General features: G+C 35.7%; 1 protein-coding gene across 1 annotated transcript in view; it reads right to left on the bottom strand.

The window, feature by feature from the left end:
* Window positions 1-403: 403 nt before the first annotated feature.
* Window positions 404-13081, bottom strand: part of LOC108685880 (RNA-binding protein fusilli-like) — a 57550-nt gene continuing 44872 nt past the window's right edge. Inside the window, exons 4-10 of the mRNA XM_018190888.1 lie at window positions 12333-12422; window positions 4964-5018; window positions 4777-4887; window positions 3703-3973; window positions 3369-3584; window positions 3070-3297; window positions 404-2167 (exon numbers count right to left, since the gene is read on the bottom strand). Of these exons, the coding sequence (XP_018046377.1) occupies window positions 1193-2167; window positions 3070-3297; window positions 3369-3584; window positions 3703-3973; window positions 4777-4887; window positions 4964-5018; window positions 12333-12422 (1946 nt within the window). The 3' untranslated portion in view covers window positions 404-1192. The remainder of the gene's footprint in view (window positions 2168-3069; window positions 3298-3368; window positions 3585-3702; window positions 3974-4776; window positions 4888-4963; window positions 5019-12332; window positions 12423-13081) is intronic.

The raw sequence follows: 13081 nt of genomic DNA, 5'->3' as shown, positions 1-13081 counted from the left end.
ACACACACACACACACACACACACACACACACACACACACACACACACACATATCTATGTATATATGTATAGTACATATATAGAGTGTCCAGTAAGTTTTGACAAAACGCTCTTGTATAAATAGAGCGGATTAAACTGAATCAAAAAATCCTATTTTGCAATTTTCATAATTTTTTGTTAGTTACCCAATGAGCAGAATGTTTAAAATTATCGTATAAAAAAATTTTTAAATATCTTTGAGTTTTTTAAAAAAAATCTTTAAAATATTTTATAAAAAACTCTGAAAAAAATCTTAAAGTTGTTTTATACGTCAATTTCATTCTCTTATTCAACAATCTAGAAATTAATATCACGTTTATTTTTGCGAAAATTGCAAAAGACTTTTCGACTCAATTTAGTCCGCTTTATCTGCATATGAGCGCTTTGTCAAAACTTATCAGATCCTGATCCGCGCGCGCGTGCGTGCGTGCGTGCGTGCGTGCGTGCGTGCGTGCGCGCGCGCGTGTGTGTGTGTGTGTGTGTGTGTGTGTGTGTGTGTGTGTGTGTGTAAGGATATATAAAAAGGAGCGCGTAGATCATAGAATTCCGAGAACTAGACAAAGTACTTCGTGTTCACATTGCATTAAATAAGGCACTTCGTTACGCTCACATAGAAGAGCGTTTTCTGCACGATCTTCCACAAGTACTTCGTGAACACGCGATTATGAAAGAACATGTACGCACGCTAAATGGAATTTTATATACCACTATCAGTACAATTAACATGCTTACCAAGATTAAACTTGCTGCTTAAATGCATTAGGATAAGAAAAATAAACCGTCTTGTGAGTTAAGTACCGTCGTGTAAGTAACGCCCGAATTTGTACCAAGCATTCCTAAACATTAGGTACATTTTATCAACTGGGCAAACGTTGTAAATGACGTTCTGCCAGACTTGCATGGAATATGAAACGGAATGTCGTAGATATCGCGAATAATTACAACGCTTACTCGCTAAGAATGTACATAAATCCGTTAAAAGTAAGTCGTATTGTCGGTAACACGGCGATTCCCGCGTAGCATACGTATTTCCACGCGAATAACAAATTCTTACTCGTTTAATGGAGAAATCGAGGCAAATGTTTTCATTTTTCTTGCATGGAACTCAAGGAAGAGTCTATAAAACGAAACTAGAGATTGATGCAGCAACGCATCAGATCTGGGGATAAAACTGAGCTGGGTAAGGCAAGCCTGGAGCCGCGGTCGGAGCTGGCGCGTGAAACGCCGCTGCCGGTGTATGCCAAGTACGTTTTGCAGCAACGGTACCCGCTGTCGCGTCAGCGGGGAAAGCAGCGTCCCACGTTCGCTTCAGACCCATTATCGCGGCCGGGTTCAAGGTTGGCGCGGTGGGCATGATAGGCGTTAACAGCCCATGTGGCGCCGGTGCCCGCAGAATAGGAATACGGGAATGATGGGGAACGTTAAAGAGCAAAAATGGCGTAGCCGCCGCAGCCGCCGCGGCCGCCGCCGCTGCTGCCGGAGTTGTTGGTGGTGCATGAAGAGCCGCAGCGGCCGCAACAGCAGCTGCTGCAGCTGCCGGGGGTGCTACCGCGTAGGGGAGTTGGGCTGTCTGAACTACTGGATTCGGACCTGGTAAAGCTAGGGATTTGCTCGTAGCGGCGGCGGCAGCGGCAGCGGCGGCGACTGCCGAAGTGGGTGAATGAGTAGTTGAGGTAGGAGACGGATTCGATGCCAAGGCCATCAACCATAGGTCTTGATTCCTGATAGCTTGCGCCTGGGCGGCTTGCGCTTGCGCCACCTGAGCCTGCGCCTGAACGGCCTGAGCGGCTTGGGCCTGTACCAGAGCGTGAATGTCCCACAAGGGTGATGGAGGCGGCGGCGGCTGCGCGGTTGGTACCGGTACCGGCACCGGTGTTGGCGCAGGCGGATGTGTCAAGGTCGCGGGGGACTGTGTGGTCAACGTACCGGGTGATAGTAGTGCCTTGGTCGACGGCGGTGTTACCGCACCTGTCAATACCAGATTCATGTCGTCGCCGCTGCACTGGAATACTTCGATGTATCGCTGCTTCTTGCCATAGATCATGTATCGATGATGCCGCTGTGTCGCGCATGCGTATGCCGATGCCTCGCTGTCCATTTGAATAAATGCCTCGCCAGACGGTTGACCCTGGTGGTTCCACAATTAAAAATTAGAAAAAAAGACGAAATTGTGATTGAAACTATTGTCTGAATTGACAACTATTGTTAATAATATAAACTATTGTTAATACACAAGTTTTACATACTATCATCCAGTCGACTTACATTTTTTACTTATTTTGAAAAAAAAAAAAATTAATCTAACATAGAAATAAAATGAAACGTCATATCACCTAGTTTAAGTATATAATACGTGGGTCGTTTGATAAGTTTGATAAATTTCCATGAAATGGCGCTACAATCCATTTGATGACGCGACATCTCGAAAGATCCACTCTTCGAACCCCTTCAGGCCAAATTTCAGCCAGAAAGGACGCATGGTTCACATTTGGTAATCATTTGAAGTAGGCTGTCTCAAAGTCTGCAAAATACTCATTGATGGCAACAATGACTTTCTCATTTAACGAGAATTTCTTCCCACCGAGCCAAGTTTTTGGGAACAGAAAGAAGTCACATGGGGCCAAATCCGGAGAATAGGATGGATGAGGAATCAATTCATAATCCAATTCGTAGTTTTGTCATTGCAACGGTCGACTTGTGGGACGACGCGTTGTCTTGATGGAAGAGCACTTTTTTGCGCGCCAATCTCGCTTCAAATGACTACCAAACGTGAACCATGCGTCCTTTCTGGTTGAAATATGTTTTGAAGGGGTTCGAAGAGTGGATCTTTCGAGATGTCGTGTCAAATGGATTGTAATGCCATTTCATGGAAATTTATCAAATGACCCATGTACATTTATTTTTAGCAGAATTTAACAGAATTATTTTAACAGAATTGATATAGAATTGAGACTATCAAAATCTAAAATTTAAATAATTAAATGGTATAATATTTCTTGCGCTTCCTATATGTTTAACCGATGCATTTACCTGAGCATTGTATACCATATGAACACCCTGATAGACGATATTTTTAGAATGTTCTCCCATAAATTCCAAAATGTGTTCGACAAGTGCTTCATACGGCAAACCACGAAGTCTCACACAATCTTTGCGCGTACCGGACGTTATGATATGTTGAGGAAGTAAGGGTGGAAGTTGCGCGATAGGTGGTGGTGGTAAAATTACTTGTTTCGGATCTGTCGCCCTATTTAGGACCTATATATAACAACATCAAAATTTGAAAAACATACAACATGTTTCTTCATAAGTTTTACGCTCAAATTTACCTGTTGCACTTCCGCGGTTGTACTTCGAAAAAGTTCTATGTAACGGCTGCCGATACAGTCTCTGTGCTTGCTCAAGGCTTTCACCGCATCCTCTTCTTTCGCAAATAATACGAAGGCGTCACCTGTTGCTCTACCGTCTGGCTTCTTTACAAATAGCACACCATCCTCACCATCCAACACTTGGCATGGTTTTTGTCCAGATTGAAAAAATTCCAGCTAAGAGAACATTACTGATAATATATACAATGACAAAACAATGGACGATATACAATCGAAAAGCTGTCTAGTTATCGTATACACAAGTAGGATTTTAGTTCATTAAATGATTATGTACCACTTGTTTAGCAACACAATCGTAGGGCAAGCCCCTCATTCTAACGATGACTTGAGCCCCGCGTGACAGAAAAGCGTGTGCTTCCCCGCTTGTACCACCAGCAACGCCAACAAAATCCTCTCCGGAGGCCTTGTAAACCTCTATGTATCGTGTACCCATATGATGTTTATGCCGCTTCAGCGCCATATCTCTGTGTTCTTTATTAATAAACCGTACCAATGCCTCGCCGTTACGCCTTCCCATAGGACTTAAACAAAGAGCTACACCACCCCTAAAAAAGTTATTACATCATTGTTAGCGTATATCATTAAACAGTGACCAGTGAACAGTGATCTTCTATTTGTAATTAAAGAATTCGTAGATATAATGATTATTAACTCTTCATCGGCAGTATGAAATTTTGCACATTCTTCAAAAATCTTGCAGCAATTTGTTTTTAATGCTGCAGATTTTTATACTATTTTGAACTGTACAAAAATCTGAAAAAATTGTTGCATACTTGTAAAAGTTTTAACAAATTACTATCGTAGAAGTCAGATTGCATTTTACTTATTTTTTACAGATTTATAATAAATTTATCTATCAGCATTCACAATCGAAAAATTGATTCTGCCTTTAAAGTCCAACTTAGCCGACGAAGAATTAAGGACACTCTACAAGAAATATAATGTTCAGAATTAAATCCATACAAGATCCACATACAAGATCCACAATTCCAAATATAATGCTCCATCACTATTATATATACAACAACTAATAAGCGAGCAGAAAAGTTTCCTCACACACACACACACACACACACACACACACACACACACACACACTGAAGAAAAAAAAATATATATATTATATATCTTGCACTTATGTGTTATGTCACAGAGGAGAAACTAGAATGACAGATCCTGTGCATCTAAGTGCGTTATAGAAATATATGGCTATCTCAGTTACCTGCTTCACATAGATCCACGTGGCTTGTGCATAAATATCAAGATAGAAAAATTAACTTATTTTACTCAAAATTCCTAATAGTCCTATGATTGATTTTACTTTATGTATTTCAAAGAGATCACTTACTTTGCGACATTTAGCCCACGAAAAAACTTGGCAATGTCTTGATCTGAAGATTGCCAAGGAAGACCGCGCGCTCTTACTACGCAATCATTGTCCACCTCCTCATCCTTAGAACTGAAAAGAAATTTCTATTTTATTATTCAGATAAACAAATAAACATACAAACTGTATATAGAAATTATAAACTTACCATATACCAGGTTCTAGGATAATGTTAACTACTTCTGGATTTTTGAAAATGTGACCTGAAAGTCAACAAGTATAATTACATATAACACAAATAGTAATACTATATCAATATTATAATTTCCTACTCAACAATGTATGTTTAGAGAGTATTAAAAATTAAATATTCATTAACATTAAAGGCACACTAAATTAATGTAGCAGCATGAATAAAATATCTCTTTCACCCATGTGTCTAAATGTAAAACGAATAAATTCGGGAATTGGAAGAGAAAAGGAAAAAAGTAGAACAATCGGGACAAACCAGACGTAAGAAGTGCATACGCGCGCGCACAGAAATCCCATGATTAACCTCGGAAATCGATAAAGCATTCCTTGTCGATCGATTTAGAGTCGAGCCCATTCGCGAAGAGGCAATCTTTCGGGTAGTACTTCGATGAACAGTATGAATATTCGTCGAAATTAGGAACGTACTTACGTACAGCGAGACATATTTACTGTGGAAAAGCATGTGGGATATATACAATACGTCACGCGTAAACATCACGAAGCCGACAAGGCGTCCATACTGTATACCATATTTGTAAACGTATACTATCGGCGTATACATCAACGTAAAATACCGGCTACAGCTACACTTATACTCAACAACGTTACACAGCACTCACAGCTGCTCATATCGTAAGCACACGTGTGCTCGCTTCGCTTATACTAGACTAGTTAGAGATCTATTAGAGGATCTCTAGCTTATACCTGCACTTTCTGTACTCTCTTTTCCTTTCTTTTCATCTTTCTCATTCTACGCCGCCCATTGGATGGCGTCCAGTAAAATTGTTGAGTGTGATAAAAAAACATGGAAAGAAAATATGACTAACACAACACGCCTCACGTGGAATATCATGAAATCTTCAGATTGTACATGTTCTCGAGGATTCTCCTATATTTCTCGTAACTTCCTGGATAATTTGCAATAACTTCTCTGGTAAAAAAAATTCTCACACTTATTAGTGATCAACCCACATTGTGAGGGACGATCCCATATTTTAACAAGTCTTTACAACGCATTCCAAATTTTTTAATGCATATATATTTAATATAATATATGTATATAATAATATATGTATATATGATATATGTATATATGATTGTTTAGGTGTTTCGTTAACAATTATTTTTAAAAATGTTTATCTATTAAAATTTAACCACAACGTTCCCCCCTAATCATAATTATTATATTATGCAATTATAAAATTACAAATACCAAACACTTTTCACAATCAGTGCAAGCTCAGTTCTTGTCAGACTCGTAGTGAATAAATCTTCGACTCAAGGTACGATCAACGCGATGCTGCAAATGCTTTGAAACCTTTTTTAACTCAGTTTGTAAAATTCTGTTTTCTAATTGGTCCATCAAATGCTTCAAAGCATTTGTAGTGAGATTTTGATTGATTACAGCAATGCACAGCCTCAGTGCATTGCTGTAATATCTGAATAAAGCTCTTGAGCTCACAAGAAGACACAGTGTTTCATTTTTCTTAATACTTAAAAATATTACACTCTGCATCTCACACCGTAAAGCCGTAATCGCGTACACTAGCGATTGTGCAATTAGCAATTGACGATTATTTTTCAACCAATCACAGCAAATCAATCACCGATTGCTTTGCTTTAACTGGTTGAAAAACAATCACAATTGTTAATATAATTACACAGCTTATTGTTAATAATTTGTGGGCCACAACTTTGACGAAAATAAGAAAGCTTTATAAAGCGTTGACAACCGTTCAATGATGATTTTTTGAGAGTTTATAGGAGAGTTTAAACTTTATAAAAACGTTTACACAACACCAATGTGGTGGGTTTTTAAAACACTTTCAGAACACTTATAAAATACAGTATATATCATTTCATGAAAGTTCTGTAATGCTCACCCAGTACAAAGCGATTAAGTTCCCAGGGAGTTCATATTACTGAACTTCCGGGGAGCTTACAAAATTCGACTAAATAAGCTCTCAGCTCAGTTGACAAATTAAAAATAACATAACGTCACCATATGTTATATTACATTTATACTGTAAAGTACGAAATTATAATATTTAGATTATATTACTTTCAGTTTGTGTCGACTGGGATAGAGTTCATTTTAATGAGTTCTCGGGGAGCTTAAAAAGAATTCCCTGCGAATCAAAATAAAGCTCCCAGAAACTCTCAAAAACGGACATAGGAATTCCCGGGGAGTTCTTTTTGAAGCTTAAATGAAGCTACAAAAATTTTATGAACTCCTGGGAAGCTCCAAGGAAGCTCCCTATGCTATATTGGTAGTAAACGCTGATGCACCTTCGTGCAGAGAGTTCACTGTCAAACTTGGAGATGCCCAAAAAGCACTTTTCTCAATTCCAAAATGTTTTCCAAACACTGAAGCAATTTTGGATTTCCACTTACGGAGAACACTCTACTGAGCATTTCTACTCTCAATGAATTTCTCCAAACATTCGGTTCATTTAAGTGTCCAAAAAAACATTACATAAAACTTCTTATTTTTGTCAGGGAATATCGCGTATAAAATATAGAGCGAGGCAAGTTGAACAAATACAAATATCTAAATTACTAAAATAAATATATATATGAATGTCTATCCTTGCATAAGGTACGACAAAGACATGCTGCGCTCAACGCAACAATCAAATCAACAATGCCCAGTCAACAGCCAAACACATACACTTTTTCATTTTTATGCATCAAGAGTAAAATTATTAGATGAGTATTCTTTTTGGTTCAAGTGATAATTGAAGCGATTAATAAAAACCAGTGTTTTTTTAAATATAAGTTATCAGAGTAATTTTAATATTCAAATTGCTATTTTATTTTTTTAGTTATAAAAGAATCAGTCAACCAATCATATGAAGCTTGTTGGACCAAATATGAAATTTCCCATTAACCTTATAAATTGTCAAGCTGCTTAAATGAAATCTGTGTTTGTCATAATTTTTATTCTATGTTAATGATAAAACATATATTTTATATTTAATTATTACAAACAATAAAGTTTTTAATTTTTCTAATGTTATAAATTAAAATATTTAAAGAAAGTATATGTATTATAAATTATTATATTTAAGAAATTAATAAAAATTTAATTAATACACATAATACTTTCATATTTTTAATACTATACAACCTTATTAAACGGTTATCTTCGTGGCTCAACTTATCCCTCGAGAATGTTCAACTTGCCCCATGTATGGGGTATATTATATCATTACTGAGATCCGATAATCTGGATCCAGTGCAGTAATCATGGTGGAAGAGATAACATGGTATGTACGATTTGCAAGCATTTCTGAATCTCTGCCGTCTCTGTCTACGAATGTCGATAAGAGACTAAGGCTGCCAACTGTAAAACGCTAAATATATTCATGGAGGCGATATTCATGTAGCGTTTTCGGCCTGACTGAGTTTGCGCTAACCTGATTGAAGTAATGATGTTTCGTGCTCTCCTATTGATAGAGCGTGTAACATTAATAGCGAAATATTTTCTAACCCAAGTTGGTGCAAACTCGGTCGGACCGAAAACGCTAATAATCCGTTTTTATTTTAAAACCGTCTTAAATAATATCTTAAGATACTAATACTGTACTTAAGACAGTTTTAAATGTAAGAATCAACTGCTTCGCAGGTTTTTCAAAAAAAATACACTTTAGATTTCTTTTTTTACAGAAAAAGAAACATAAAGTATGTTAAACAAAGAAATCAATTTTACGACGCGAAACAGGTTAGTATTTATAGTCGATTCTTGCATTTAAGACTTAAGTACAGTCTTAAGATGTCATAAGTCAATCCGAGGACTGTATTAGCATCTTAAGACATTATTTGTGGAGGAGATTCAGAGAGAGATGCTTGCCAATTGCACACATGGGTGCAATTCACCAAATTGCATAAAGGAGTGTCCTGGGTGAAAGCACACGGTGCGGAATAGGGAATAGAGAATATGTCACTGCGGAATAGAGAATACGTCATTGAAGCAATCAATCAGCGCTATTCCGCATTTGATGTTGCGGAATAGAGAGTGCGTCGTTATATCCTAAACTTTAAAGGCATCTAAACCGTGATCTTGTAATAAATCATCGTATTTTGAGAGGTAACTTGTAATAAACCATCGTATTTTAAAATAATTTGATGCTAATTGATATGATGAAATCGCGTAATGTTGAGACAAATGAAGCAAATTAACAAAATTTAAGTGCATAAATATAGATATCAAGATCAAAAACAATAACATATTATGTGCGATTTCAGCGTACTCTGTTCACACGTGAAAAAATGATAGTAAATGCGTTAAAGTAGTTCAAAAAATTGTTATGAGATTGTAAATATTAATTGTAAAATATTACAAAATACTACAAGTGATAATTGTTTTATAATTTAATAAATTATATTTCATTTTAATAAGCAAATTATAGCAAAGTTAGTAGTTTTTAAATTACATTTATGCTGGGTATATCTCTGACGCATCATGTGAACATAGCATACAAAACTTGCGTGATGGAAAAGTGCGAAATAGCGATTGGTTGCTTCAATGACACATACTCTATTCCGCAGTCCTATTTCGCACCGTGTAATTTCACCCTTAGAGCCAAGATACTACTGTCTCCAGATAATCACTACTTTGTTTCTTTATAATCAATAAGAAATTGATCGATCGCAATCGAATGTAAGAAGAATAATCGATAATGATTGGTCAATTTCTTACGGCATAGGGCTTAAAACTTAAAGGAATCCTAAAGTCGCCTATGTTACTGACTAAGATCCGAATGCATCAACGTTATTTTAATTTTAGGCGTGGCTTAAAACTCTCTCTCTCTCTCTCTCTCTCTCTCTCTCTCTCTCTCTCTCTCTCTCTCTGTCTGTCTTTCTGTTGGCTTTAAAAAAAGAAAAAGAGATTTTGAAACTTCGCTTAAAATCAAAATAACGTTGGTACAATCGGGTCTAAATTATGTAATTTTTATATAAAAATTACTTTTCTCTTTTTTTCAAATTCGAACAAATTCGAAAATCCTTTTTCAGGATTAATCTTTGGTTAGTTTCTTATAACTTAAGACTCCACGACCGTCGTACGATATTTATATAAACGAACCTTAAATCTTACTTACATTATGCATGACTTCTTTTGTTTTTAGGATCCTCTTAAGTTTTACGCCTTAAAATTTCATTATAGAACGCCACTTAAGAAAAATCAAAATTATGAAGCATTATGACGAAGGAAAAAAATGATCAAGACTATATTTCAGTCCGGCGACAATGCATAATATCTTCTAAACTTGCGCTTATGCATTTCCTCTTCGTAATCTTATATCCACTAGTTAGTCTCCGATTTCTCATACCTGCACGAAGTGATCATTTGATTCGTGGCCTCGGCGAAATGTGCACCGTCGACAAGTAAAAATCCGTTTTTGCGGAATGCACGTGGAATCGATCGCTGTTTCCTCATTTACCTCGATAATGGCTTCGTATTTTCTGAAATTTTCGGAAGTGTCGGACGAGAATAGCGAAAGATTATGGCGAGAAAGACTAATGTTCTTTTGTACTAGTATAAATTAACTTTAATCTCTCAGTTTAACTTACTTTTTTATTTTTTTTTAATTCCAAGGATTAGAAAAAGCTAAAAGTAAATTGAACAAAGATTTAAAGTTAGTTTACATTGGTAGTGGAAAAATGGACGTGAATATCGTTTGCTAAAAACTTTCTAAGATATTCTTTTAAAATGAAATTTATCTAAGTACGTATCCAAAAAAATTTCTAAATGAATATTTTTTTTTTTGTAAATTCCCCAGAACTAAGAATCACGTTTTGTATCTATTATTTTTATCACGCAACAACCCTTAAGGCTAGATTGAGATTGAGATTGGATTGGTATTTAACCAATCAGAAGAAAGAAATTTAATCTCAAGTTTAGTGAAATTTGCTTTTTGATTGGTTAAATTTCAATTCAATCTTAATCTTAATCTCTAATCTGATTATGCCTTTATAGAAATTTAATGTTAGTGCTAAATAATTAATCATTTATTTTGAGTATTAAAAATATATTAAATATTTTTAATATACTTTTAATACAATATTTTATTTAAAAATATATTTAAAATATACTTTTAATACAGTATTTTTTATACTGAAAATAAGTAATTAATTGGCCAGTATCAGTATTAAATTTCTATAGGGGGAAATCACGATGATTATTTAAAAAAAATGAAGCTCCGATTATACAGGAGTGGGTTTTGAATTTATTATAAATAAATTTATTAACAAAAACTGAAAATTCGATTAGAAGCTATTGTAAAAGCTATTGAATTTAATGTAGCTCTAATTATTTTACTTATTAAACGCCAATAGGGCAGATTGAAAGATCAAGCACGATGTCAGAAGCGCAGCTCTTTTTCTTTTTTCTCACGTATGTATTATCGCGATAGTACGCATTAACATATGTGTATTAGCAACGTAGCTTTTTGCAAGTTGAGTGTCACTGTGATAAGAGCCATCACGCTGCTTAAAACATTGCGTGGCTTGATCTGCACTCAATCGCTTGCGACTGAGAAAGAGAATATGTATGGTATGCCTCTAGAAGAATGAATGATCAATCAAAAACAATGAAATCCCGAAATTCGAAATGAACTCTGTTCCATGTACTGAGAGTCTGAAATATCGAGAAAACGCACTGTCTGCGAGATCGCAGAACATGTCTTCAAAATACTCTTGAAAAGAGAATAACTCTTCGATGAGAGTGAGTTAATCAGCAACGCTCGTGACCTCCAAGGCCATCACGTGCACATCGGGCGTAAACACACTGCATATTATTTGGAGAAATGGACGTACAGAAACGTTAACCATGCGTATATGTACACGCACAAGAGAACTCGTGCACAGTTCTTATCTCTCACGAGAAAGAGAAAGAAAGAAAGAAAGAAAGAGAGAGAGAAAGAGAGAGAGAAAGAAGTGAAAAAAAAAGATAACTCCAAGCTGCCGAGTCCAAACAATATAAGGACCAAGTATGAGGACCTTTTCCCCCTCATTCGTTTCAGAACATTGATAAGATTCTAATACCCATTTTTATCAATATTAACTTTATCTTAGTTCAATTTATCTTCATCTTTTTCTAATTCTAAGAATTAGAACAAGATAAAAAGTAAATTAAATCGAGATTAAAGTTAATGCTACATTAACGAGCAATCTTCAGAATTACACGTATCGAATTGTATCGATGATTAAAATTTTCTTCCTTCTTTTTTCTAAAAAATTTCGAGACGCAGATATAATTTTCTTGTAAATTTTCGCATGACGTCGGACGTAGAGACGCATACTCTTGATATTTATTCGCTTACCGTCCTTGATCATCCTCTGTATCACATTGACCATATCCTGTATTTCTTTGACGTGAAAATCATTGTCAGTATCTGATGGCATTCCGAAATCTGATTATTAACTGTCAAGGAGAAATCTATTCGATAAAATCGACTATAATATCGTAACGTTGATAGGTAAAACGACTCGTCCTTTCGATAAGTCTCGTAAGAAAAACGAAGCTTAAAGATTGACTTTAAATCATAACTGATGCAATCTTTGTGTAGTGTGTTGACTCAAATTTTCCAATAATCATACGAAACTTTTAGGCTCACACGTCTTTTTTTTTAATCGTCGAATTATATGAGCATTATTTTGATACAATTGCAAAATTTACAAAAAAGATGAAAAAAAAGAAAGTATTGGTCTGTTCTTTTCAATTGAACTTTTTGCAACGTTATCTTTTCTATTGTTCTCTCTACATTGGAGAATAAAGAAGGAAAGAGATGGACACTACAAGAAGTTCAGTTGAAAAGAATAGAATAATATCGAATAGTTTTTGAACGAGTTCAAGACTTCACGAATACCTTTAAAGAACACATTAGAGAGCGTAACGAAGCAATCTGGAAAGATAAAGAGTTTTAAAACTATTTGAGAATATAAAAAACAATATTTAATATAATTAATATAATTCGTATCTTTTATACAGTTTCCATTTTCATGCAAACTCTTCGATTACAAATGACATTGGTGCCACTTTGCATATGACCTTAGCGATTATACAGACCTT

This window comes from Atta colombica, unplaced genomic scaffold, assembly GCF_001594045.1.
Source record: "Atta colombica isolate Treedump-2 unplaced genomic scaffold, Acol1.0 scaffold161, whole genome shotgun sequence".
Classification (NCBI taxonomy): domain Eukaryota; kingdom Metazoa; phylum Arthropoda; class Insecta; order Hymenoptera; family Formicidae; genus Atta; species Atta colombica.
The sequence above is the reverse complement of the archived record's forward strand: the minus strand, read 5'-3'. Positions and strand labels throughout refer to the sequence as shown.